This window comes from Dicentrarchus labrax, unplaced genomic scaffold (assembly GCF_905237075.1).
Source record: "Dicentrarchus labrax unplaced genomic scaffold, dlabrax2021, whole genome shotgun sequence".
Taxonomy (NCBI): domain Eukaryota; kingdom Metazoa; phylum Chordata; class Actinopteri; family Moronidae; genus Dicentrarchus; species Dicentrarchus labrax.
In genome coordinates, this window is record NW_026136716.1 from 4,585,403 (window position 1) to 4,612,203 (window position 26,801).

The 26,801-nt window shown below is 40.5% G+C and overlaps 3 protein-coding genes across 4 annotated transcripts; 2 read left to right on the forward strand and 1 right to left on the reverse strand.

Annotated features, from left to right (window-relative positions):
• Positions 1-340: 340 nt before the first annotated feature.
• LOC127378580 (glycerol-3-phosphate dehydrogenase 1-like protein) lies at positions 341-6,271 on the reverse strand. Its single transcript, XM_051427547.1, has 8 exons — positions 5,838-6,271; positions 5,035-5,212; positions 4,211-4,351; positions 3,815-3,953; positions 3,501-3,613; positions 3,015-3,248; positions 2,559-2,665; positions 341-852 (listed from the first exon to the last, which is right to left on the reverse strand). The coding sequence occupies exons 1-8, from the start codon at positions 5,876-5,878 to the stop codon at positions 756-758; spliced, it is 1,050 nt and encodes a 349-aa protein (XP_051283507.1). The 5' UTR covers positions 5,879-6,271; the 3' UTR covers positions 341-755.
• A 633-nt stretch (positions 6,272-6,904) lies between these two features.
• Positions 6,905-19,337, forward strand: osbpl11 (oxysterol binding protein-like 11). 2 transcript variants are annotated; one of them, XM_051427534.1, is made up of 13 exons: positions 6,905-7,328; positions 7,673-7,741; positions 7,934-8,109; positions 8,420-8,499; positions 9,237-9,467; positions 10,753-10,951; positions 11,886-12,031; positions 12,293-12,433; positions 13,978-14,437; positions 14,578-14,764; positions 14,982-15,164; positions 15,317-15,470; positions 15,954-19,337. In XM_051427534.1, the coding sequence occupies exons 1-13, from the start codon at positions 7,213-7,215 to the stop codon at positions 16,008-16,010; spliced, it is 2,199 nt and encodes a 732-aa protein (XP_051283494.1). In that variant the 5' UTR covers positions 6,905-7,212; the 3' UTR covers positions 16,011-19,337. The 2 variants fall into 2 exon arrangements, with proteins under 2 accessions (XP_051283494.1, XP_051283495.1); XM_051427535.1 differs by having other exon boundaries at positions 6,906-7,328; positions 9,237-9,416.
• A 71-nt stretch (positions 19,338-19,408) lies between these two features.
• Positions 19,409-25,541, forward strand: LOC127378575 (high affinity choline transporter 1-like). The gene is made up of 8 exons (XM_051427540.1): positions 19,409-20,472; positions 20,677-20,790; positions 21,168-21,323; positions 21,428-21,576; positions 21,662-21,805; positions 22,304-22,457; positions 22,835-23,049; positions 24,749-25,541. The coding sequence occupies exons 1-8, from the start codon at positions 20,289-20,291 to the stop codon at positions 25,277-25,279; spliced, it is 1,647 nt and encodes a 548-aa protein (XP_051283500.1). The 5' UTR covers positions 19,409-20,288; the 3' UTR covers positions 25,280-25,541.
• Positions 25,542-26,801: the final 1,260 nt, after the last annotated feature.

Sequence of the window (26,801 nt, forward strand, 5' to 3'; positions counted from 1 at the left end):
TTCTTTAATCCGCTTTCTCATACTGAGTTACTGCGGCCCTCATGGGAATCAGTTTCAGCCCGTCACAGACAGACTGTGGGATCTAACACACAACTCAATCACAGAGCTGACTGCAAAGACAGGAGTGAATATCAGATACTGGGAATAAGTTCCCATTTCAGCGATTTGAGCAAGATGGATACACAATGATTAAGATACTGAACCAGCAGAAATCTTTGCTCTGTGATCACACGGGTCCTGTGTCTGTTGTTTATGGAAATACATCATCTTCATCCATCACTAAAACACTCTTGACTAGCTTGCTGGACTGATTTCGCTTCTTCAGAAATGAAAAGACAGATTTTATAAATTGATTTTATTTAGAAATCAACTCCTCATGAAGATACAAAATGCTTTTAATTTTGAGATTGTAATGTAGTGAAATGTCAAACAGTGTTAAGTTTACGTCCCCCATAAAAAATTCAGACTTTTTTTCATAAAAGTGGAGTGGTTTACCTTAGAATGAACTTTTTAATTCATGTTTTTTAATTCCCTGCACAAGACCCACATGAATACAGAACATTTCACAAAATAAGAGCAAAATTAATTTAAAAAATGGTTTTTAAAGCTAAGAAAAATATCCCCGATATTTCACCTGTAAAAAGTGCTTTTGGTCATTATTTGTGCGTTTCTATCTGATGAATCTCTTTCACCCTCTAGTGGTAGTAAATTGCTATTGAAGGAGCAGCTGTGGACGTGTCTGCACGTCGGTCCCATCACATGTGCTCTGGGTGGTTCTGCAGACAGGTGATGAACTCTTTCACTTCTTTGCCCTCAAAGCAGATCTGGTAGACTGCAGAAAACAATGGAAACCTATAGAAGGAAACAGAGAATCAGACTCAGTTTTACTGGACGTTTGTTAGTCTTGGTCACAGATCAAGGACAGAAAGGTTTTCACATGACAACTTATCAAATGACTCAACTATGACTAAACAGTCTGTCATAACTTAATGGAACTACACACCCACATAGGTGCTTTCATTTCTGGCTGATTAGATCTCTGCTGAGGTTGAAGGTGGAGGTGAAGAATTACATAATGTCATCATAGTACTAAGAAGAAATACGGTGTTTTAAGTTGTTTCACTAACAGATTCTGGTTCTTAATGCTATCAAGACACAGATACAGCAAAACTAATAAGAGAATGAGGAAGATGTCAAGACAAGAGGTCTAATCAGGCTATGTAAGTGGAAACACCTGTGTCAGACGGCCAAGGCTGTGTACAGTGTAACTTTACTTCAATCTCACATCATTGCAAATATCCGTAATGCACATTTAAAAGAAGAGAAAAGCATCCAATAAACTTGTTGTTGGTTAATTATAGTGATCACAACATCTAGGGGCAAAGTCAAGGCCCGTTCATGCAGACACAGGCCACACTTTATTAGCTACACCTGCACAATCTAATGCAGCCCAATACAACTGTCAACATTTATGAGGCCTATGATATGCAGCTTATTTGACACTGTGATAGAGGTGTTAATTCAATTCTATGGTTTAGCAATGAGGCTGATTCCCGATATGGCAGACAATAAAGTTAATTTTCTACCTGGAATAAACCTTTTTCTATGTGGTTTCGCGCACCAATTTTACACCAATATGATCATGCAAAGGTACTCAGAAGGCTGCTTTATTAAACAAATGCCCTTTAACATGTACATGTATAACATATACATGGCCAACCAATTCTAGCTGACACTGCAGAGAGCTGCTTCCTTCTTTCTCTGTGCTTTTTGCCACAATATTGTAAATCACAGCGCACTCTGCTGGATAAACTTTGCTGTGATGCCAATACATTACCACAAGCATTTTTAATTCCACATATACGCAGATATTGATACAATAGCAGTATGCCTGTGATAGGCCAATAGTGGCTGATAATATTCGCTCTACTGGACTGAATTATATATGTAGATGGTAAATGTAAATGGACCTCTACTTTATAGTCTTCCTCAAAGCGCTTTTACACTAGCCACATCACCCTTCACACACATTCACTCAGTGAACAGAAACAACATTCAACACACCGCACGGCAATTGAGGTTCAGATCTTGCTCAAGGAAGTGGCACCAGAGCCGGGGATCGAACCCACAACCTTGAGGACGACCTGCTCTGCCTCTGAGCCAAGCCGCCCGTGTGTTTCTAATATTCTGCCCCGTTCATGTAAGATAATAATAAAACATTGAGCTCAATAATAAACATATAATTGAGTATACAAACACTGAATATATTATAACTTTATAATAACTTTGTAAATGCATAATTGTTGTGTTGAACGGCAGAAGAATGCACAGGTGTACCTAATAAAGTTGCCACTGAGTGCATATCATAAATGTAGATACTGTATGTAGTTGAATATAACGAATTGTCCTAGCCCAATACCCAGCAGAAGCATTGTGAGACATCGTATTTAAGCATGCATTGGAGGTGTGTTTGAAATGGACCAGTTTGATTCATATGCTTTTACAAAAAACAGGTAAGTGTTAACAGTGTTAGTTTTTATAGAAGTAAGTGGACTCACTTGTTGACCATGTCCCTCTTTTGTAGGAGCTTGTAGACCTCGGCTGAGGTCTGTGGACCCTGCAGCTTCTGTCCGTTGAGCATTTCTGCCTCCAGCTCAGTGATAGACTGGGGAAAGAAATACAGAGACAGTTTAAACTGTTGTTTGGGGACATCTTCTGAATATGTTCATTTCCTCATTTTATTGTCATATTCCTCATATTGTTGTTCAAACAGTACACTGAGGTTTCCTGTCACAAATCATTTATCTATAAACCCCAGTAGATGTTTCGGTCTATTCAGTAAAATGCAGACAATTAATACTATGTAACATATCAAACTTTTAATGCATGACCTCTACAATATAAATTAAAAACAGCTGATTTAACTATGTTTATTTTGCAACTATTTCAAGATAGTGCAACAAATGACTGTAAGTGACAAGTTATTGTAAGCAAAATTTTCATGTCCGACTCACTTTGGACGTTTTGACAAAGGCCTCTGCAACTTTTCGGTTTCGTCCTCCGTAGCAGGTGGTGATGAGGTCGGCCACGCCGCAGCTTTCCAGGAAAGTGGTGGAGCTCACCTGGTCCTTGCGGAACAACTTGGCGAAGGCGATCATTTCCATCAGACCGAGCCTGATCACCGCCGCCTTGGTGTTGTCGCCAAAACCAAGGCCGTCGCAGAATCCAGCACCTACAGCCACAATGTTCTGCATGCAACATTTTGCTTTTATTTAACACACTGAGAGAAGATTTGAAATTTGGAATAATAAATATTTTTAATAATAAAAATTTAGACATTCTCATATTCATAGATTCAAGGAGTAGATGCCCTTTTAAGGATTTTAATGTGTACTTTTTTGTGGAAAAAACATATTAGACACACATTTTTCCAAGCAGACTATTTGTATATGTTGTAATGGAGGGAATCCTTAATATTCCCAATATGTGGCTGTCTTTACCTTCAGAGCTCCACACAGCTCCACTGTATCACTCTCCTCTACAACAGTGATGCGGAAGTTGGGAGTTTGAAGCAGCTCTTTGAAGATAACGCCGTTTGCCTCATTTCTTGCCCCTGTATTGAAAGCAGGTTATTATAATGAAGAAGATAAAGAGAAAAAAGGTCACTGAATTCTAAAACATGGAAGTAATGCAGTGTTTTTATTGTTGTCTTGACAACCACACCGCATCCTCTTTTGATCGTAAATTACCCTCTGCATTTTGTGGACTTTAAAATAAAAAAATAACCGTTATAGTAAAAAAAATGGTGTCTTACCGATGGTGGTTTCGCAGAACTTCTCATCTGCCACCTCGCTGGCAATGTTGGCCCCCATTAGGACGCTGACTTCAATCTCTAGTTTCTCTCGGATGATGTCTGAGATGAGCTTTAGCCCATCTGGCCCCTCATCTATACCCTGGATGACAATAACAATTGTTTGTATTTTTCACAAAGTGACATAATCTCTGGCCTGGACAGGGCCTTGAGGTACTGGTGATCGATAGGCTACTTCATGTTTCATATGGGTGACTGGCTGTGTATTGTTCAACTACAACATCCTGTGATGTTGTGGCTACAGAACCATGTGAAGTAAAGTCAAGTGACTGAATATTTCTCTGTTTCCCCTTTTTTGCCGAGAGGAAATCTGACACAAAGTTAATGGCAGGCTCTTACTTTGATGAGTGATATCCCGATGGTTCCCTCCGTGATGTGAGGTTTCATCTGATCACAGAGTTTGCCAATGAACTGGTGCGGGATCACGAAGACGAGGATCTTTGCCCCTTTGACGGCTTCTGTGATCTCTGGAATAGCGACCTAGTGAGCCACCAACAACAAAGAAATATATATGGGTCCTGAATTTTGAATATAAAATTATTATTATATACATGTCAGATATAGGAAATAAACATACATAACAATAACAAAAACTAAATTCACAAATATCATTATGCCAGACTTAATTCACAAAAAGCTAAATTATACAATGAACTGAAGTAATTTTTTAAGAAGCCCTTGCTCTTGCTACCCAAGTCTTTATTAAGATTTAAAGACTTGGCAAGTTTGGAAATAAGAAAAATCAGCACAAACTAAAACCAAATTGTCGCTTCTTGGAAAATACCTCAATATGACAACATGTGGTTATCCACGAGGAAGTGACAAATACACAACAAAGCAACCAAAAAAATGCATAGAAATGCAAGGCAGGCCTATATTATTAATAGTTAATTCTAAACAAATCTTTTTTGTATAGACTAGTATATATTGTCTAACGTTAATGGTCATAGGGGAAAAAAACTGTCTCTTCTTCTCCTGCACCCAATTACATAGCAATGGTAGATAAACTGGATGACACCCAAGAGATATGGGTCGAAGTGAATTTATCTTATCAGTGTAATGTCTCACTGTGCAATCAAAGTCTGTTTCAAGAATGCAGTGAATTGCCTCACCTGTTGACACACAGCCTCCTTATCAAAACTCCTCAAAATTAGAGCACTTACCACATTTCTAGGCAGCTTGTGACCCGGCAGATATTTGACGTTTTCGTGGTCCGTGTTGATGACCTCTGTTAGCTTCCTTCCATCAATAATTTCTTCGTAAACCCACATATTCACCATTGGGTCGAATCGGTTGGATGCTTTGACATTGTGCCCGATTATTTTGGCAATGGAAGAGCCCCTGGAGGGAGTGAAGGACATGAGCAGACGGTGAGTGTAAAACTAACATTTCAACCAATCCACACAGCAAAGAGACCCCCCCTAAAAGAAACACTCTAGATCCAGACTAATGAATCAAATTGAATTATGGGAAACTATAACAGGTCTGCTAGGGTGAAAAAAACAAGCATTTTACTTCAAATCAAGTGAATCAGAATTTAAACGTGCAGGAAAATGGAAAAGCAGTCTACAACCTCCTCATTTCATAATACACTGATGGCCACATTGGGAGCTAAAACTTCCATTAAGTATCCAAATGTCATTATCATCAGTTATTATGAGGCACTAGGATAATCTAGCAGTATAAAGGCCTGCATGTTCTAATCCTTCAGGTTGGTATAAAATGGGCTGCTGTAAAAAGGGAGGAGGGATCCACAGCAGCTGGACGTTTTAGTTTTGCATTTATCTGATGTGATAAATAAGACTACAAATATTGCGTTAATCGGACAACATATTGCCGGTATGGATCTAAATCTGCAAAATGACAAAAACCCGCGTTTGGTTGAGCGTTGGCTGCCATTATTAACTAGTACGAAAAAGGTTATTTGTGTCCCCCTGAAAGATGCACCTGAACCACAAAAACTTACCAGTTCCCAGATCCGACGATGCAGACTTTCTTTCCAGGCATTTTGAGAGTAGTAAATCGTGTGCGTCTGAAAATGAAAATCCTGTTGTTCCTTTTTCCCTCGTCTATTATAACTTCCTCATACGCCCTATAAATTTCTACCGATCCACTCCTCCCCTCGCCTGCTCGCCACGGATAGCCGACACCTCTTGCTTTTGCAAAAGTGGAACAACAACAATAATAATGACAATGTTATACAACTAATATTACAGGCGTCTAAACACAGCTGTGACTATTGATTTTAAACATTTTTACACGTGTTGGAAGGTTTACAGATCACTACTGGGTTTATTTTATAGAGCTGAACGGTAATAGTGAGCTTACAAAGAAGAAGGGAAACCCCCATATGTAGTGCATTGACGTTTTACCGGTCATTTATTATTGAATATTGATTGGAAACGCAGAAACCCGCTCGTTGCACTGCCTTCACGCAACCAACCGACGTCAAGTTTTATTATTTAACGACGCTTCCGGTTTAAAATGTGTTTTCAAAATAAAGTCCGCTCCTACAAATAGCCTAAAACGAGTAAACACGCAAACACATCAATAAATATTTGCAGAGAACTTATATATGTAAAACTTAAATATATAAAAAAAAGTTTATTTTTCAAAACTGTGCTCATTTTCGGGAATCAAATCAGGGTGATTCACTCACATTTATAACATTACATTGGCAAGTTAAAAGACCCTATGTCTAAGTGATAAGTTAAGGAAAAATAAAAACCAATTTTTTTTCATATTTGTATGCTCACTTGTTTATTTATTAGGAAAGAACCAGTTACCGATAAGGATACAATAAAACAATAATATAATTTATAAAAATGCTCAACTTCCGGTGTAGCTTTATTTCCACCTCTTGACTTTTTTCCTTAATCATTTTCAAAATCTCTGTAAACATTATTTTTCTACTTTTATCAGAGGAGAAGGTTAGGCGGATTTACCTGGCTAATAATTTAATTCATTTAATTTGTTTTTATTTTTATTATTTTAAATTTACGCGACGGAAGCCTGCGCTCGTGATCCAGTCACGTGACTGGTTTTCCTAGCCAAAGCAGTAAATATCAGGCGAGCTCGCAAACACAAGCTATAAAGCTACTCCCAGTATTAGCAGCACAGACCATGTTTTATCAGCCTTTATTTAACGTAACCAGTTAACAGTCCGGCGTCTGTTGGGTGTGTGGCGCGTTGCGATAAGCGATGAACCGACAGCCTCACTTTGTGTCATAAAGGAGGCTCGTCCATTAAACAAAATCTTTGTGACTTGGCCAGCTTTGACAGGTTAGCTTCACGCTAGCAGGCTGAGTTAGCGTCTAAAGGAGGCTGAGTTGCTTGTGACTATGCAAGGGGAAACCACGGCTCTACGAATCACGGAAAACGAAGGCAGGCTGGATGTATTTCCCCAGAACAAGACCCCAAGCTCGGGGAGAGCAAGTGCCAAAAGCTGGCAGTATAGGTGGGTGGCTGGCTGTCCTGGTAGCCCTCAAGCTATTTCACTGATTCAAGGCGTATTTTGTTTACCTATCCAATGAGGCACCAGCAGCATAACTGTGATACAGCCATTATGTTCTGAGTTTTGTAATGATTTGAGAAATTTGCTCTTAAGTTTATGATCAAATTGGCTTCCTAATCAGATAGGTAAAGATTAAATCACAGCGCCTTATAAGCAGGTCTGTCACTAGGCAATGCTCTGTGATTGATTTGTGGATACACCTTTTGTGTTTTTATGGGTGTGAAGTCAGTCCAAGTATTTTAACAAGTGTTCTCTGTCTCCTTTTGCTTGATAACCTTTCACGCCAGTGACCACATGGAGAATATTGATGGCTACTTGATGAAATATACCAACCTTGTAACAGGGTGGCAATACAGGTGAGTTTTTATTGAAATACTAAAAAGTATGGTGTCCCAGTCAGGGGTAAGAAAAACAAAGTCTGTCTTATCAGAATTCACCAGCCTCTTTCAACCAAGTTCCTTATTGTAATCCAGTCTAATCCAATCCAAGTAATGCCTTGGTGGTTTGTAGGGGAGAGCGACATTGTCATGGTGGCTGTTGTTTTGCAGGTTCTTTGTCTTAAACAATGAGGCGGGCTTGCTGGAGTACTTTGTCAATGAGCAGTCGCGGGCGCAGAAGCCCCGGGGCATGCTCCCCCTGGCAGGGGCTGTCATCTCGCCCAGCGACGAGGACTCGCACACCTTCACTGTCAACGCCATCAGCGGGGAGCAGTACAAGCTCAGGGGTGGGTACCTAAATACACACACTGACTTCTTGACACTCTTGTATTTACAGTGAGTTAGCTTGCTGTTATTGGTGCTTGTCAGCTCCATTTCTACCTACAGCCCTACTGTCATCACCATCCATCAGGTTCATACAATATTGATCTGGATGTTTTCCATTATCTGGTGCCAGTGATGCAGGAGAATACAGGAATCGATGTTGAGTAAGCTCATTGTAGATTAACCGTAACAAGGTTTTGCTCTCTTGTTTTTCTTTCTTGTGTGTGTGTGTGTGTGTGTGTGTGTGTGTGTGTGTGTGTGTGTGTGTCTCAGCCACCGATGCCAAAGAGAGGCAGCACTGGGTGAGCAGACTGCAGATCTGCACACAGCACCACACAGAGGCCATGGGGAAGGTAAGGTGCTGTGCATGCATATGGGCACATATTGATAGTTGTATGTTGATGTTTGCAAGGATCACTCACACCTCAATCTTGTTCCTGCATGCAAGTATGCATATATATTATACTCTCAACATTTTAGTGACCACTGCACAACACCCCTTAAAAGTGTGTGTGTGATGAGTTGTGTAAAACAGACATCAAAGTGTGACGGAGCGGATGTGAGCTGGATAGTTTTCCGCTTCCTGTTTTCCTTCCTCATATGACAGTGAAGCATTCGAACCAAGCCGCTGCAAAATTCATTAGAGCTGTTTAATATTAATTCTTCTGTAAAAGATAAGGTTTCACCTTTATGTGTGTAAGCACAGTGAACGTTAGTATTGATCGGGATATTGATCTACAGACTACTATTCTGCCCTCATTCTATTTTAATGGTCTTGAGATATATGAGAACTAAAAACACAGAACTCCCCAACGCTCTTTTGTAGCTGTGGTTGGAAATGGCCAGGAGCTATATGTTCTTATGGCAGATGTATGCAGTGTAACAGTAACTGCAAATTTTGCTTTACTGCAATTTATAACTTTTATAAATGGAGTGAAATTGACCATTTAATTGCCCATTCAAACATGTTAACCCCGCCTGTCTTAGTGGTGCATTTGTCTTCAGATATTTATTTTTTTTAGAAATTGACTTTAGACATAAATGTGAGTGAGGTATATTCTAACGGCAGTCAATATTTTGCATTGCACAGAGTAATCCCCCACCCAAGTCCCGGAGCTACTCGATGGCGTCTCAAGGCAGCGGCAGCTCCCCCATGTCCCTGCGTCGGCCCAGCCAAAACCCCCCCGCTGTATTTGGCTTCAACAAGGGCTCGTCACTATACTCCAGCAAGAGGTCCCTGCTGCCAGACCACCTGCTGGACGCCAGAGAGGTGCAGCAAGCCGGAAACCCACTGCTTGCATGTTCGGCTGACCTGGAATATGTATTTTGCTCAGAATCTATTCCTACAGTTACATGTACTAACTAAATGACATGTTAGGACCAGCAATTGACTAGGATGCTAAAAATATGGGTCAAAACAGCTTATATTAACATGCAGCAGGAGACAAGATGGACACAAGCAAAAATGTAATTAAGGTCTTTCTGCCAAGGTTTTAGTCTGCTGTTTGGCAGAAATGTGAGTTACAAGAGAAGTCAAGAAAATCTGCATCTGATCCAATCAAAATGCTGTTAGATTTTTTTTATCCGTCACTGGGAGGTTTGATGCATCTGTTATGCAACCAACACTGTCCGCAAAGACACAAACACAGAGGGAACGCAAGAACTGTAGCTATAACAGGCAAAGATTTATTCAATTTACAGGATAGATAATTGGTTATTGTAGATTACTAATTCCACAAAAGAAACATGAGATGAACCATAAATATTATAGAAAGTCATAATAACATAATTACATGAGCAGGGGAAAAAAATACGGCTGGCACTCTACTCACTACATTAGGTTTCATTAATGTTTAAACTTGAGTACAGTGTTGATATCTTAAAGAGCCCCTTTTTTAGTGCAAGCAACATTATGTTCCTACAAAACATGCAGTGGTAAACATGTAATATTTAAGACTTAGTTTATAGTAGAGCTTATGTTGATTTAGATTTGCTTAGTTGTGATCTTCACTTTGACCCATTTGGGTGATGCTGTTTGTCCACAAGAGGGTACTCTGGTCTTTCCTCTAACATCAGTAGGTGTGATCTATCTACTGTGTCTGCACTTCTGCTATTTTAAGAGCAAACACATGTTGATTAGATTTAGACAATATTGTAATGATTAAATGCACATTTCAGATTTCAGCAGCACAATTTGGGCTAGTTTGAATGTTTGGATCAATCATGCATTTTGTTCTATATTGATTTTTAGTCAGAACATGGCAGTTAGGGATTTCCCCCCACTCTTAGCTTACTGTGAGAAGTGCTGATACCAAAGCTGCCATATCTATTACATGTTTCTGTTAAAATGTCCAAGTTTTTAGTAGGATAGGATTTAAATTACAGGGCTAAGGGTTAATGGTAGGCAGGCATGTTTTTAATTTTTATGTTAATATTATTGTCTCTAAACAAAAATGTTGTGCATACATAAAAAAGGGAGCCAGGTTAAAATATTTCAATTAATTTAAACAAAATCAACAGCACATGCACACATCAAATTCATTACACATCTTGACAAAGTTGTTTTTGCCCAAAATAACCAAACCATTCTCATTAACTGCCCCCAGATGATGAGCCAGGCCCAGGGCCAGCACAGAGACCTGATCCAGAGCATCGAGGGCCTGCCTGCAGCCCCCGGCCTCTCCCCTCTGGACCAGGATCTGCTCATGCTCAAGGCCACTTCCATGGCCACCATGAACTGCCTCAACGAGTGCCTGCACATCCTGCACCTGCAGCAGGTGGCCAGGCAGAGAGGCTCCCTGGGAGGTCAGTGGAGGGGGGGGTTGATGTGTATATTTTGTATACAGTGATTGTTGGTTCCTGCCTTCTCTAGGTTTTTTCAGATACTTGCAGGTGATTTTTATTTTATTTTAACATGGCCTAAAACTTGCAGTCCTTACAGCAAATCATAGTCTTGCATATGCAGGCCTGCACCCAATCAGTTTGTGTTGGCCCGACAGTGGAATTATTTTGCATTATTGATGGGGAACCGTACCTATTCTTACCACCTGTCTCGAAAGTAATGAGATCTCAAATGGTTAAAATATGCATCAGCAACACGTTGAGAACAAAGGTAAACATAAACCAGCTTCATATTGACAAACGTACAGTGCAGTTTTAAAAAGTGTCTGACTTGCTGATATTTCAACTCTTTCTATTTATGGATGATTTGAAATAGGAAAAAGTCCACAGCTAATGTCCCACTTTTTTCACAGCAGGTCTCATTACTTAATGTATATTTCATTAGGCCAGACTCATCGCAGCAGCCAATCAGATTAAGTTGTCCGACGACGCACAAGGCGAATTTGAATGAGATCTGCCCACCTCTAAACATACATATAAAAATGCCCAAGCAGTACCTGTAGTGGTTTAACCAATCAGAGGATGGGGATGGTTCCTGTCGGCGGGGCCAAAGTATCCTGATACTTGGCTCATCGGAGGAGTTGGGTTACACTCTTTTGGTCTAGGGCAACTGGCTAAGAAATAAGCCATCTGTCCAGTCAGCAGCCAGGTGGTTGCGAGGTGTTGTGTGGCAAATGGAAGGCTGAGTGGAGAGCTACGTGTGTGTGTGGGTGGGTGTGTGTGTGTGTGTGTGTGTGTGCAGCTGTGACTGTCGGGGGATTTTGGAGGGCGGGGGTGGGGGGAGATAGTACCGTGAGTACCTCTAAACCTGCCTCTGTGCACTCCCCATCCATGGCAGGACCCACTATCGAGTGGTTGGAGCCCAAGCTGCCTGACATCCTGAAGAACGGCAGCAGCTCCCTTGGGAGCTTCACAACAGGAGAGGGCGCGCTGGAGGGGAGCCGCCTGGAGCTCAGCAGCCCCGAGTCCTGCAGCTTCTCTGGGGTAAGACCATCCCAATGACACCCACTCTACACCAGGAAGCAGCTAAGATATTTTTTGGAAAAGGTTGTACCAACTTGTTGGTTATTAAGTTTGATTTGATTTATTTCCCATAATGTTATCTTTTTTCCTTTTTTTTTTAAAAGCTTGGTTGAGCAGTTATGCAGTCTCTCCCAACATAAACAATCTCTTACTGGTGACCTCCACAGAGCCACTCGAGCAGTTTGTTGACTAAATCACATTCCCCTCCCATAACTCTCTAAGGAGCAGGAAGACATTGATGCGGAAGATGAGGCGGAGGACTGCTTCACAGACAAGGAGGAGGACCTGGGTGCTGTGGAGGAGGAGCGCAGCGTCATCCTACACCTGCTGTCCCAGCTGAAGCTGGGCATGGACCTCACGCGGGTAGGTCGAGTTCCATGTACTTCCAAGCAGCAAAACAATGTGTTATATGTGGTGTAAAGAAGTCATCCACATAATGCAGTTTATAACACACTGTGTATTTTCAAATACTCTAAGAAACCCTAAGAGGTCACGAGGAAGGTTTATTTTACGCTCCCATTTTAATTTTATTGCCTTATTTCTTCATTGTGACTTCCTCACATTGCATACTATCTTGGTTCTACCACCTTTACCTTTTGGTCACTGTCCAGTGAAATCTCCAATTTTTCTTTATAGGTTGAGAAAATTCTCCTTTTCTTCTTCTACTCTTTAAGCTTTAAAGACCATTTAAACATACAGTATGTGGTTTTCTGCCACTAGGTTGTATCCACATCAAAAAACGTAGTTGGATGACGTTGTGAAGTAGCATGGCATCATGTTGTTTTCATTGTTCAACCCCACCATTGCTGTCAAAAAATCTATCTGACAATGATGTTTAGTCAGGTTCACAGACCTCCGACTTATCCCGTGTTGTGTTAACCCGGACGTTATGGCAACTAGTCAAGTAGTCCCAATTTTCCTCAAGGGGCTCGTCTAAGCGAGGATAAAAAAATGGAAGAAACCTCAGTAAGAGTCAGAGTCACAGCCTCTGCCAGGATGCACAGACATGCAATAAATGTTGAGTGCTCAGAACAAAATAACTTTTGATGACACAATTTTTATTATATGAAAAATAATAAAATATATGAAGAATGTGGATCAAGGAGGAAAACGACTTCAGATGTCACTGAGTGAGCCATAAGACATTTTAAGAACTATTGATTCAATTCAAACTATTTTACTGATATTAGGTGAACCAGTTTAAGATTTTAGTTGGAAAGAGTTAAAGTCACGTCACTCACTTACTTTGATTTTATGTCAAAATCTAAATCTATAGATTAATAATAAGACGTTGAAATTATGAAGGCATTCACACAAACACAAAGGTGGTTAACTGCAAGTCGTTGAGTGAATGAGCAGTGTCGATTTGGGGAAAAGGATAAAAAAAATTAGTTTTGGTGAAGAATAATCTTTAACTATAGAGAGGTATAGTGTAGTAGACGGCCACTATATTAAGTCGATCTTAAAATTACAGCTTAAAAAAGCAACTTGTCTGAATGGAAAAAGTCTTAGATCAGGAGTCACTGTTAGGTCTGTTTTTCAATCGTTTTTCAATCGTCTTACAACCTGAAGTAAGTACTTCTTGCTTTCTAATTACTTCTCCTAGACAGACACACACTTAAACACCAAGAGTCGAGTCCTGGATAGACATTCTATCTTCCAGTATCAGTTTGTTCTAGTATTTGGATATCCTCCTCCTTGGGTTTCTGATTTATCGCAGTTATCTGGTGGATCCACTGGCTTACCTCAGATGGAGATGCTAGTAGACACTGTGACCCTGGGTGGGGGTCACGTCCAGTGTACGTCACATTGTATCTTGCTCGATTTACTGATGGTAAATAATATGATAATGCACCTAAAAACTAAATTGTGAGCATATTTATTATTTATTTGGGCTCTCCTCCCAGGTGGTCCTCCCTACCTTCATCCTAGAGAAGCGCTCTCTGCTGGAGATGTATGCCGACTTCATGTCACACCCGGACCTCTTTGTGGCCATCGCCGACGGCAGCAGCCCGGAGGACCGCATGGTCCGGTTCGTGGAGTACTACCTCACCTCCTTCCACGAGGGCCGCAAGGGCGCCATCGCCAAAAAGCCGTACAACCCCATCATCGGCGAGACCTTCCACTGCTCCTGGAAGGTACCCAGGAGAACAGATGCCTCCAAGGAGCCCTCACAGGGAAGCCCCGACCCGGCCACTTCCCAGGACCCCTACCAAGTGCGCTTTGTGGCAGAGCAGGTGTCCCACCACCCCCCTGTGTCTGGCTTCTATGCTGAATGCCAGGAGAGGCAGATGTGTGTGAACACGCATGTTTGGACCAAGAGCAAGTTCATGGGAATGTCCATCGGGGTATCCATGATAGGGGAAGGTAAGCAAATTAAGAAGTGCAGAAACTCCAACAGCATGGTCAAGTGAAGAAGTAATTAAAAATGTATTAAAACATTTTGGCCTAATGAAATGATTGCACCTGCTACTAATGTTTCTCTCTTTGTCTGTTTATCTTTCCAGGTTGCTTATATTTGTTGGAGCATGATGAAGAGTACACTTTCACGCTGCCTTGTGCATATGCACGCTCCATCCTCACCGTCCCCTGGGTGGAACTGGGCGGCAAAGTCAACATCAGCTGCGCCAAATCGGGCTACTCAGCTATCATCACTTTCCAGACGAAACCGTTTTATGGGGGCAAATTACACAAGTGAGTCCCTCCTGGGGTACAAGTTTATACGAATGCTGTTGTCGCTCTGCATCCCGCACCTCTTGTAGGTGGTGTAGTACCTCACCAGACATTTGAGTATACAAGAAAATGAGAAGAAGAGAAAGAAGAACAGAAACGGCCTCTAAGAATATACATGTAGCTTCTTAAAATAACATATAAACAATATAACATTTTTCATCCGTCTGCCTAAATGTAGGGTAACAGCGGAGGTGAAGCACAACACCACCAATGCAGTGGTGTGCCGTGTGCAGGGCGAGTGGAACGGTGTTTTGGAGTTCAGCTACACCAGCGGAGAGACGAGGGTAGTCGACGTCACCAAGTTGCCTGTCTCGAAGAAGAGTGTTCGGCCGGTTGAGAAGCAGGGCCCGACTGAATCCAGGTCAGAATTTTGTTGCTATTTTTAGGTTCATCAAAAAACCGGTGGTCCCAGCCCTTTAACGTTTTTGCACATCTTTGAACACAATGATGCCTCTCCGACATCTTACTCCAGTTGATAGTGAGAAGATGCTTAATTATTTCACCACATTCCAGGCGCCTGTGGCAACATGTGACAGAGTCCTTACGGGAGAAGGATATCGAAAAAGCCACGGAGCACAAGAGGCTTCTCGAGGAGAGGCAAAGGACAGAGGAGAGGCACCGTGCTGAGACCGAAACCCCCTGGAGGACCAGATACTTTGAAAGAGAGGTGAGCATGTCCACCACATTGCAGTTACCAGTTTGCCGCTCTCTGATTTATTTTTCCATCCATTTTCAGAATTATTACAGTTCATGCAAAGACAATTGGTAAAAATGTATCTGCTGTTGTAAGCTGCAGCAGTAGACAGGAATTAGGAAGCGCAGTCTGTGCTGACGCTAAATAAATTTGAAATCACCTTGAGCATTAATTCTGTCTCCTGCTGGAGCTTCTCCGTTTCAGAGTGTTCTCACCTTGCACTAAGCTATTTAGAATTTTCCAAGAATCTGGGTCATTTAGATGGACAACACTTGGCAAAGGGAGCTTTCTGTGATTCTGAAAAGAGCAAAGCCTTGCGTTTCTTATTCCTGTTTAGGTTAATAAACAGCCACCACAGGATGGCTCACTTTATTAGATTAAACAGTAATGCTAACTTGTTGCAGAAAATAGTCACAAATAATAATATTTTGACACTAGTCTCTTCTTCTCCTCCAGGGCGAAGGCTGGGTCTATCACAAACCACTTTGGAAAAACTCTGCATTCAAATCCTAGTTCCTTCAGTCTGTATCTTGGATGTTGATCTTGTAGATTCAGGTGTGTGAGTGAGAGAGAGTGTGAGAGAGAGTGTGAGAGAGAGTGTGAGAGAGAGTGTGAGAGAGAGTGTGAGAGAGAGTGTGAGAGAGTGTGTGTGTGAGTGTGTGTGTGAGTGTGTGTGTGTGTGTGTGTGTGTGTGTGTGTCGTTGTGAGCACACACATGTGGTTGACGGTTATGAAGTGAGAGCATGACCTGCACTGACGTACAGCTGAATGGAACATGGGGAGATGGACAGAGAGAGACAGCATGACTGAAGGTGTTCTCAAATCTCACTCACGATGTTCACGAAGCCTCGGAGTACAAGCTTTTGTACTGCTGATCAGTTTTGGGTTGGTTTTTTTTTGTAATCCAATGTCAATGAAAACATTCTTGTACAGGTAATGGTACTCTATTTACACAGCCTTAAGGTAGTCTGAGGAATGACGCTCTAAGTTTGGGTTCTGCATATCAACCTGGATATGGTTCTTTTTTTCTTTTTCTTTTTTTAGCTGTGGTATCAGGTCAAGTGACTTTTGAGGAGTTTCTTCTATCCTAAAATACGATATTCAACATAATTGAACCCTAAATAATTGAAATACTGCCTGATAATTGTAATGCTGTGAAACTGTTGTAAATTGAATTCAGTATACTGGAATGTAAAGTTGCTGTTCATGATCTTCATCTATGTTAAAGCACCTGAAAACTTCAAATGAGAGTATTTCTCTATAACTTTTTACATATTAGGCCTAAATAAGCAACATTTTAGGCACAGTCAAAATGTCAGCTGATATGCTTCGTCGGGATTGTCTGCGTGTTGTTTCATCAGCTTTTATTGATCAGATGTTACTTAATCCTGATTGGTGCGCTAAAGAATGTGACAAGTTACGTCACAGCTTAAAGCATAAAGAAAAGAGAAAAATACAAAACTGTTCTAACTTGGGCAGAATTTGTCCTTTTCGTGTTGGAAACCATCACGTCAGGGCCTTTTCAGGGCCTTTAGGGGCCTTAAAACCCCCAAAACAGCTGACCATACAAACACAGAAGCCTTTCCACTGTCACTGAGTACATTTACTTGCACACAATATCCTGATCTCGTACGTAATCATCTTAGGGCAATACTTTGATAATGGTACAGATGAATGAATTTCTTTTTCAGAATTTGGGGGAATGCCTAGCCTAGCAGAATCATGTCTCATTTAATTAATTGCAACATGTTTTTTTTACAGGGGACTTTTTCTTCAATGCATTCCTACAGCTACTGGCTAAACTAAATGCTTTCTGGCTGTAGCTACATATTAAGGTGACAGCACTATCAATCTTCTGATCTAAGCACGAACGTGAAGCGTGATTTTCAAGATGTTGATGTATTAAGGTCAAATGTGTAACATTTAGGGGATCTTTTGGCAGAAATGGGATATAATAAGCATAACTATGTTTTCATTTGTGCGTAATCACCAAAGATGAGAATTGTCGTGGTTTTGTTACATTAGAATGAGATGTTTATATCTACAGACATTGTCGGTCGCCTTCCAAGGAGGGCGTGTTGAACCATCGTGTTTCTACATACCCCTGGACAGCTAAACCAAACACGGCCACGGTAGTTTCTCCTACAGGCTTGGACCTTTTTTAAAGGGGGTACCACAGCAATTTGGTCATAATCATAAACTTGGGGGGACGTTTGAGAGAGACAGTTTAAAAAGGAAAAAAGAAATGCCAGAGATGGCGATATTATTACTTTCAATTCATATTATGGGATAAAATGGGAGCTTACAGTTGCCATAATGCAAGGCATTTGTGGAACGATTTTTAATTTGACCTGCCCATTTCAAAACCGTTTGGAACATCTTGAGCAGTAAAACGATTGAAATAAATAATTGTACAGTAATCTCTCGTCACTAGGCCTGGCTTTCTTAAAAGGGGTTTTTCACATGGGGTAGGGTTTCTGTTCTCCAGTTTTCTGTCAAATTTACACCACAATCAATTATAGACGCCAAACCAACAATATAACCAGAAAGCAGCATTTTTTTTTATCAGAGAGACAGAGTGAGAGAGCGAGAGAGAAACAGAGCGAGAGAGAGAGCGCAGTGGAAAAACACGGGGTAACGCAACCTTTCAGTTAACTCTCCTATGTCTCCCAGTTTAAGAGGACATAACCCCAATGACATCATTATGACATCATCGGGGTTATTCTTGTAGACTTGACGAACCTCCTCCTCCCGTGTGTAAAATTGGTGGAATGGCCCTTTTAACCTGGCAAGGCTTACTTCGATTATGACTTTATGTGTTCACACTGTAATTTGAATAATGATTGTATTGCCCTGATTGGTGGTGTGCATGTAGATATACTTAATGATATGAGGTCATGCTAAATTCACTCATTGAATAAGTGACACTGCTTGAATGGCATGTCGTAGACTAGCTGACAAATGACCAAATTTGAAATGATCACATGATTTGAGTCACATGTGAATGCCTCTAAAGTTTGTTGTGCCACCGTTCATGTCTTTCTCTTTTAGTTCTGTGGTTTTGTAATGGATGGTGAAATTCCTACATGCATGATGGCAAAGTCTCTCTGTTCACATTGATTTCAGCAAGTATACTATTCCTGTGTCTGCATTACGTTAAATTTACAAATGTCTATCGTAAAAAGCTTTTAACCAAACTTGCTTGTTTTGTAATTCAAATAAATATTTACTTTGAATGCGTGTTTATCCCCCATCTCCAGCTTTAATGGCTCTTATTTTTAGAGCCGCTATTTGTGAAGACTGAAACATTTCTTGCTCTGTTGCTGTTTGCTTTGTTGCTGTTTTTTTCCCCCTTTGGATGTAATTTAAATGTGCTATACGGTGATGCACAAACATTTCGCTTCCCCCCTCAACTAAACTTTAGCTTCGCATTCTCAAAATCCAAGTATCAAGTTGGACACGGAGCCGGTTCTCTACAGAAAGGAAATCCACCTCGCGATTTATAAGCTACTCCCTCCACGTCTTGGTGCCTTATGCAAACTCTTTCTCTGTGTGTCTTCCAACTAAGGAGCACAGCATTCTCATCAGTTATTTACCGATGCAATGGCGTATGTTTTATTTGTGTGTGTGTGTGTGTGTGTGTGTTTTCTTTTTGAGAATAAGTGCTTGATATTGAGAGAAATCAGCTAAGCACTTGTATTCTAGGTTTTGACGTTTTCTTGGTTTTGAATTCTACTGGTTGTCTTGCTGACCAATGAAATGCACTGACATTGAAGGAAACCTGATGTTGTAGAAAAATGGACGTGTGATAATAATCAAATAAATTGCGTATCAGTTGTGTTACTGTGTTATAAGTTTTGTTCTCTATGAAGAGGACCCCTCTTCGTACTGCTCCCTCTACTTTTTGACATAAGAAAGAAGAATACAATAATTAATAATTGAAGAAACATGCACCAGCACAAGGCTACTAAACTTCAGTGCTACAAAAAGAATGGGACTAACTAGATATAAAGTGCCCTGTTCAGTTTTTCTATCTGGGACATTTTGACAATTTTGTCAACAAAGGCCCACAGAAGAATTAGGAGAAAGTGAGAGAAAGGGTTCTGCAATAAAAGGAACAAAAGAAAGCTTGAATATGAATCAGTCTGATAATAAAATTACCATCCATTGATACAGTGTGCAATAGTAAAAAATCATACTTTTATGCAAAGCAAAGTAGTTTATATAATCTTAAACTGGAAGCCTGTGTTCAAGAGCAGGAGTAAAGTGGTCTGTTTTTCTTGGTTCTCAGGGTTAAATTTCCTGCCACATTGTGTTATGTCTCGTCGACGTTTTGTTTTGGTAGAGGGAACAGATGGGTGAGGCAAAATAGGTGGGGCATTTTTTTACTCCTTGCTTGTTGGATCTGTAAAGTCTCCTTTTAAGGTATCTAGTGGCTGTTTTTTACAGTTGGATGTACAGCCAGCATATCAGGGATTCTTTCTGTCATGTTACACACCATGTCTTTGGGATAGTAGTGATTAAACATTCTTGATACTTGTGCCTTTCACAAAACCACCTATGGTCTGAGTTTGGGGACCAGTTCTTACTTGTAGAGTTGGTCTCAGAAGTACTGGAATCTGGTAGCATGGAAGATGCCTGCAAGGTCTCCCTCAGGGCCACCTTCTGCTCTGTGTGCAATCACTCAAAACCGGTTTATCTGGATGCAGGCATAGGAACTGGGGTCTTCTTGCACATTTTAAAAAACAAGCCAAAGGAGTAAGGTCTCACCGTCACTGGTTTTAATTTAGAATGGCTCTCAATCTACCAGGTCTAATAATGATGATAGCTTTCTACTTGCTTGTGTTGGGAATTGGTATCTGGGCGTCTGTAAAATCCAAGAAAATGGAGAAAAACACACACAATGGACAGGTTGAGATATCTTTTTTGGCTAACCGGAGTGTGAGCTTGATAGTGGGAGTCTTCACAATGACGGGTACGTTTTAGTTTCCTTATAACAAGAAGACAATAAGTGTCCTCAATAAGTGTTATGTAATGCAAATAGAAGTGTTTGTATGCATTCTTAAAAGTTGTTGGAACATTTGTGAACTCGTAATCCTTTCAATAAATATGTAGTACATTTTATTTTCTCACACCACCTTAATGATACAACCCTTATGTGTATTCTTTTCTACTGCAGCCACTTGGGTTGGAGGTGGCTTTATCATTGGTGTTGCAGAATCAGTGTATGACCCTACCAAGGGTCTAATCTGGGCTCTTATTCCTCTGCAAATGTCATTTTCCTTTATTATTGGTAAGTGCCACTCTTCCATATAAATCTCTCTGTAGTTTTAAGAGTCTGACTACAGTTTATTGGAATTTGACTTTTTTAAAAGGTGTGTCCCCAGCGGTGTAGTCCATTTACTGCAACTATAAAATACAATGTTCTTCTTAAAATTCACAATATCAAATCAAGACAAGGAAGTGACTATTATTATCAAAAAGGTAAGAAAATAACTGTGTGTCTGTCTGGTTGCTAGTAATGGACTGGTTACATAATAGATATTTATGTTAGTATAGTATAGTATAGTATTATGTAATAGTTAAATAACACGTGGAGAGAAATGTCCAGGGCTGTACCATTAATACAGACTATTATATTACTTTTCTCTCTTTTTCATCCATTTAAAGGTGGGCTGTTCTTTGCAAAACCAATGAGGGAAAACAATTACATCAGTATGATGGATCCATTTCAGAGAAAGTACGGAAAAGTACTGACTGCGGTTCTTGCCATTGTTCCAGTCACAACTGAAGTTGTCTGGATTCCTGGATTACTGATTTCCTTAGGTACACGCGTGTAAGCACACTCAAATTAACATATTCACTTTCTGACCCTGTCATCCATTTTTTCCTTTATATTTTATTCTGTTTGTTTATGTTTGATGCTAAAGGGGCAACCATGACAGTCATCTTGGATCTGCCCTTCAGTGTTTGCGTCTGGATCTCTGCTGTGGTGGCGATCATCTACACTGTTCTCGGAGGTCTCTATTCAGTTGCATACACTGATGTCATCCAGATATCACTGGTGCTTCTTAGCTTGGTGAGATTTACGTTTAAAAAATGATGGGTTTCAGATGTATCCCTTCTTTATTGAGATTTTACTGTGTGTTTTTCTCTTTTGACAGTGGCTGTGTGTCCCTTTTGTCCTGACAAGTGACATCTATACTGACATCACTGAAACAGCACTCAACCACACACATCAGGCCCCCTGGCTTGGCCAGCTTGAGTCTGATGAAATCGGGAGATGGATTGATAATTTTCTTGTGATGGTAAGATGAATAGCAGCACAGTTTATCTGTGTTAAGTGTATTTTTTTGAGCCCTTCATACAGATACAGATGTGTAGTTGACTATAAAACTTGCTATTGTCAGAAATGTTATGTAGTACATTAGACTTAAAGTAAAGTTATTATTATCATATTTGTTATTATTATTATTTTACAACCCAGCTCATTTTTGGGAATGTGATGACACTGATGAACATATGTAGCGTCCACACACAAGTGATGGCAGGTTATAAACCCATATTGTCCATATAATATGAGTCTGTATTGAATTTATTCAGTGAACAATTATTATTTAGATAATATGGTCAAACCAAGGACAGCCTGTCTCATCCTTCACTGCATTGTAAAGCCAGTTTAATTCAACAAATGTAAATTTTTCCTCATTGCTCTAAGTGTGAGCAACATTCCTAAAATATAACATTTAAATTGATAACACGGGGATAGAGTGTGGTTTGGTTTGTCTCACATTTTCATTTTCTAGAGCGTGGGCAACATGGCAGTTCAGGATTTCCATCAAAGGACCCTGTCCTCTAACTCCACGTCCACAGCCAGAATCATCTGTTTCGTAGCCGCAGGAGTCGTCATCATTGCTGGAATCCCATCTATGCTGATCGGTGCTGTTGCAGCGTCAACAGGTAATCTTGACTGTTCCAAAAGACTGAGAGTTGCTAGTTCTGACAGACTGGTGTAATGAATCAAGTCTCTTTATTGCATACAGCACTGCAAAAACTGTACAGTATTTTGTTACTGAAAGAAATGCACAGAATGGCACTGAAGGCTTTTCTCAATGAAGAAAATGTTTTCCCTCTTTGATTAAACAAAGAAACAATAGGAAGGTCTGAATGATTGAAGTTCACCCATGATAGACAATAGATAATAGATATGATAGGTGATAGTAGGTAATAGATAATTTGGTTAATCCAATCACCTGCCAAGCATTTTTTGAAAACAGTTTCCAAGGACGACCTGGATGATTCAGTGTTAGCAACCATCCATTTATCTTTTGTTTCAGACTGGAACTCCACCTCTTATGGTTCTCCCTCTCCATATGAGCGAGGGGAGGGGGCCATGGTGTTGCCCATCATCCTTCAGCAATTTACCCCCACCTACATTTTTGCTTTTGGCATCGGAGCTGTTGCTGCTGCAGTGATGTCATCCGCTGACTCTTACCTTTTGTCTGCAACCACCATCTTCACCACCAACATCTACCAGACCATCAGGAGTCAGGTCAGTACAAAGAACAGGAGCCAGTAGTGTAGTGCTTACACAAGTGGGAGGCTGTGGCTCAGGAGTTAGAGCAGGTTTTGAGGTTTGATCCCTGGCTCCTCCCATTGCATGTCGAAGTGTCCTTAAGCAAGATACTGAACCTCAAATTGCTCGTATGTGAATGAGAATGAATGGATTAGATTCTGTTTGTGATGAGCGTTTGCCATCACTGGTTGAGCTAAGTTGATTTTACTTACTAATGCATGAATTGGACCAAAATAGGTGCCAGTACCCTACTTCAGCTCAAACCTAACCCTACATACAGCATAAACCTAACCCTAACCCTCATTCTTTTGCTCTTTTTTATCTATTTTAACAATTACATTTTCTGTGCTGTTTTCTTAGCATTAAGCCATCTACATGTTTACACAGAGTTGTTTGGGTGTACTTCACTGTCCTGCTGTACACAGGATTTTAGAAATACCCAGATCCAAAAACTGAACTTGCTAGGAGGGTTTTGGAGCATGCATCAAAGCATCAATGTAGTTATTTTAAAAAGTCAGAAGTGTCTGCACTGATTTATTCCATTGACTTAAGCTTACACCCCTTAGTTTTATTAATTTCCATCAACCCAGACTATTTGGTCAAGGTGGTGGAATAGCTGTTATTCACAAAAAACAATATAAAATGTCCCCCATCTGCAAGTACAAGGAATTTTACTCTGGTTTTACCTTGCTCTCAATGTACAAACACAGACTAACAGCATGACAGAACAAATTCAGCAAAAGACATAGACTAATACAAAAAGACATAGACTAATACACAATAGTGCAATGGCAATTGGTAAATAATTCATGTGCAGGTATCTTTATGTACATGATGTAGGTGGATATGACAGAGTCTACTGTATCTACAGTAAGCACCGCATAGGTAGATGTATTAGAATAGAATTGATGTTTTATGTTTTAAAAAATAAACTGAATTTTCAACAATGGGAAAAATAAGTAATAAATGGTTTGTGATTAAGAGTCCTATGGTTATTGGACAGAGCAGTTAACTGTTAGTCAGAGTGATGGCCTGTGGGTAGGAACTGTTCCTGTTTTTGTTTTGGCGTTGAGTGCTTTGTAGCGCCTACCAGAGGGGAGGAGTCGGAACAGGTTGTGTCCAGGGTGAGATGGATCTGCAGTGATGATACCTGCCCATTTCCTGACTCTTGACAGGTAAAGGTCCTCAATTGAGGGCAGGTTGGCAGCTGATCCTCTCTGCAGTCCTGACTGTCTACTGTAGTCGTTCATGTCCTGTTTGGTGGCTGATCCAAACCAGACAGTGGATGAACAGAGAACAGACTGAATGATTGCAGTGTAGAACTGGATCAGCAGGTCCTTAGGCATCCTCTCAGTCAGGAAGTTCCACTGTAATCCACTGGTGGAGGCTGGCACAGTGAGCATAGTGAGTTTGATGTGGAGGTTGTCCGTGATGATGGTGTTGAACGGCGAGCTGAAGTCCACAAACAGGATGTAGTACAGTCCCATGTTGCCTTCCTGATCTTCTGTCTCTGAAAGACCTGACACACATCCTTTCAACAGATCCAAAGTGCAGGTCGGGGGGGGGTCAGAGGGAAGGGGTGGCAGCGTGGCAGGGTGAGTCAGTATATGTCATGAGATGTACACGTGATTTCCTTCCACCTAGTCACTCAAGTATTATGTTCTCTGCTTTTTAGGCATCAGATAAAGAGCTGCAGTGGGTGATTCGTGTCTCTATAGTGGTTGCAGGACTTATGGGAACTTCTCTCACCAACCTGGAGGGCGGCATCTTGGTGTTCTGGATCCTGGGCTCAGACCTGACTTACACCATCATGTTCCCCCAGCTGATCTGTGTCCTCTTCACTGAGGTTTCCAACGGTTATGGGGCAATCACAGGCTACCTTGTTGCAGTGGTGTTGAGACTGTTGTGTGGAGAGCCAGTGTTTGGACTCCCTGTGATCCTGTGTTTCCCAGGTTGCACCTTAGAGAACGGTGTTTACATTCAGCGCTGGCCATTCAAGACCATCTGCATGCTGTCTGCTCTTGTCTCCATTCTGATGTTTTCATACATTGCCTCACTCCTGTTTAACAAGGGGATCCTTCCTGAGAGGTGGGACGTGTTCAAGGTGAAGCTGACACCAGCAGATGGTGCCAGAGAGGGTGAGAGTGATGGGACTGATGAAAATGATAAATTGGCCTCTGAACCAATGCTGGATACAAAATGCTAATTTTTTTTTTTTACATTTCTTTGTCGGTACAATTGTTTCATTAACTTTTGGGTAAAATAATTGCTTTACATTATTTATAGTGCTTAATGCTCCTACAACCCCAGTAGTGATTCTGCTTTCTGCATTCTGTTTGGGTATGTTTAAGTTTAAACTCCAGTGCTACACGCCCAGGATAACCATGGTTTTCTGTTTTCCTGTTGTCAAAATATCAAAAGCATGTAAAAACTATTTCAAATTAAACATATTTATATGCCTTTGTTAAGTGAATTGCATCCTTAGAAGTGTGAATGTGAGTGTGTGTGTGTGTGTGTGTGTGTGTGTGTGTGTGTGTGTGTGTGTGTGTGTGTGTGTGTGTGTGTGTGTGTGTGTGTGTGTTGTGCCCTATAACCTCAGGTGTTGTGATTGATAACTGACGACCCCCCCTCCTGTTCTTAATGTGTCAGTTTTCAAATCAAAGCATAATGTGCTTTCTCAGTGCAGGAAATGTTCTGTAGTAGAAACTTAGTAACTCAGATGCAATCCAGAGGGCAGAAAACATCTGAGTCTACCCTGACTTGCATAAAGACAACGACTATGATAGGAAGGATCCTATCTAAACAGAAATATGTCAAGGACAGTTTTCTAGAAAGTACCGGTAAGTAATATAAAAACATGTCAGTATAACCCTTGCATCTCTAGTTTGTCTGCATATTCTCTATAACAGATTTTCATGACAACCTATGGTCAAAAATGTGTAGTTCTTAATCTTGATGTTGGACTGTAGTTAGGTTCGGCTTGCTCTGATCCCAGTTTTTTTCTTTTTTCTTGTAATCTTGTAACATTTCTTTATCTCTTGACTGGGAGGTTTAGTGCAAGACAGCAGCAGTGACCTTGACTGCAGCTGTTACATTTTGTTTCACATCTCATTGCATTGCTCTGTTCTATTGGGCATTTGTTTGTATGCTCATTCCTTATTTTTTGCTTGGTATGTCTTGACAACTTGCACGTGGTTTTCGGTAATCACTTTACTCATGAGTGGAACAATGGGAAAAAGCTCAGCTAGTGTTTTCCCATACTTTCTCTGAAATGAATCCATTATAGTAATGTGTCTGTGGTAAAAACTGTAAATAGCTACTCTAAGTTAGAGTATTTTATTTCTTATGGAGAATTTAAAGTTGTGATATATGTAAGAAGAAAAAAAAGACCACTACAACTAAATTTTAGTTCTATATTAGGGTTATATAATTGATGTATAATTTGTGACTTGAGGCAATATATATGGATAAAAAGAGATCTCTGTGACAGCTTTGTATTTTATTTTACATAACAAAATAACACATAACAACACAATACAAATAATTCACAAATAAGACACAATATCAATGTTAATCAAAACATTATGCATCCATCACCTGCTTCATTAACAATCACATGTGTGGAAGCAGAAGTGAGCAGCAGAAATAGAAATGTAGTTAAAAAAAAGTTTTCCTTTTCATTGGCAGCAACAAAAAGAAAATAACTCATAAAGTCAATAGAAAGTGAA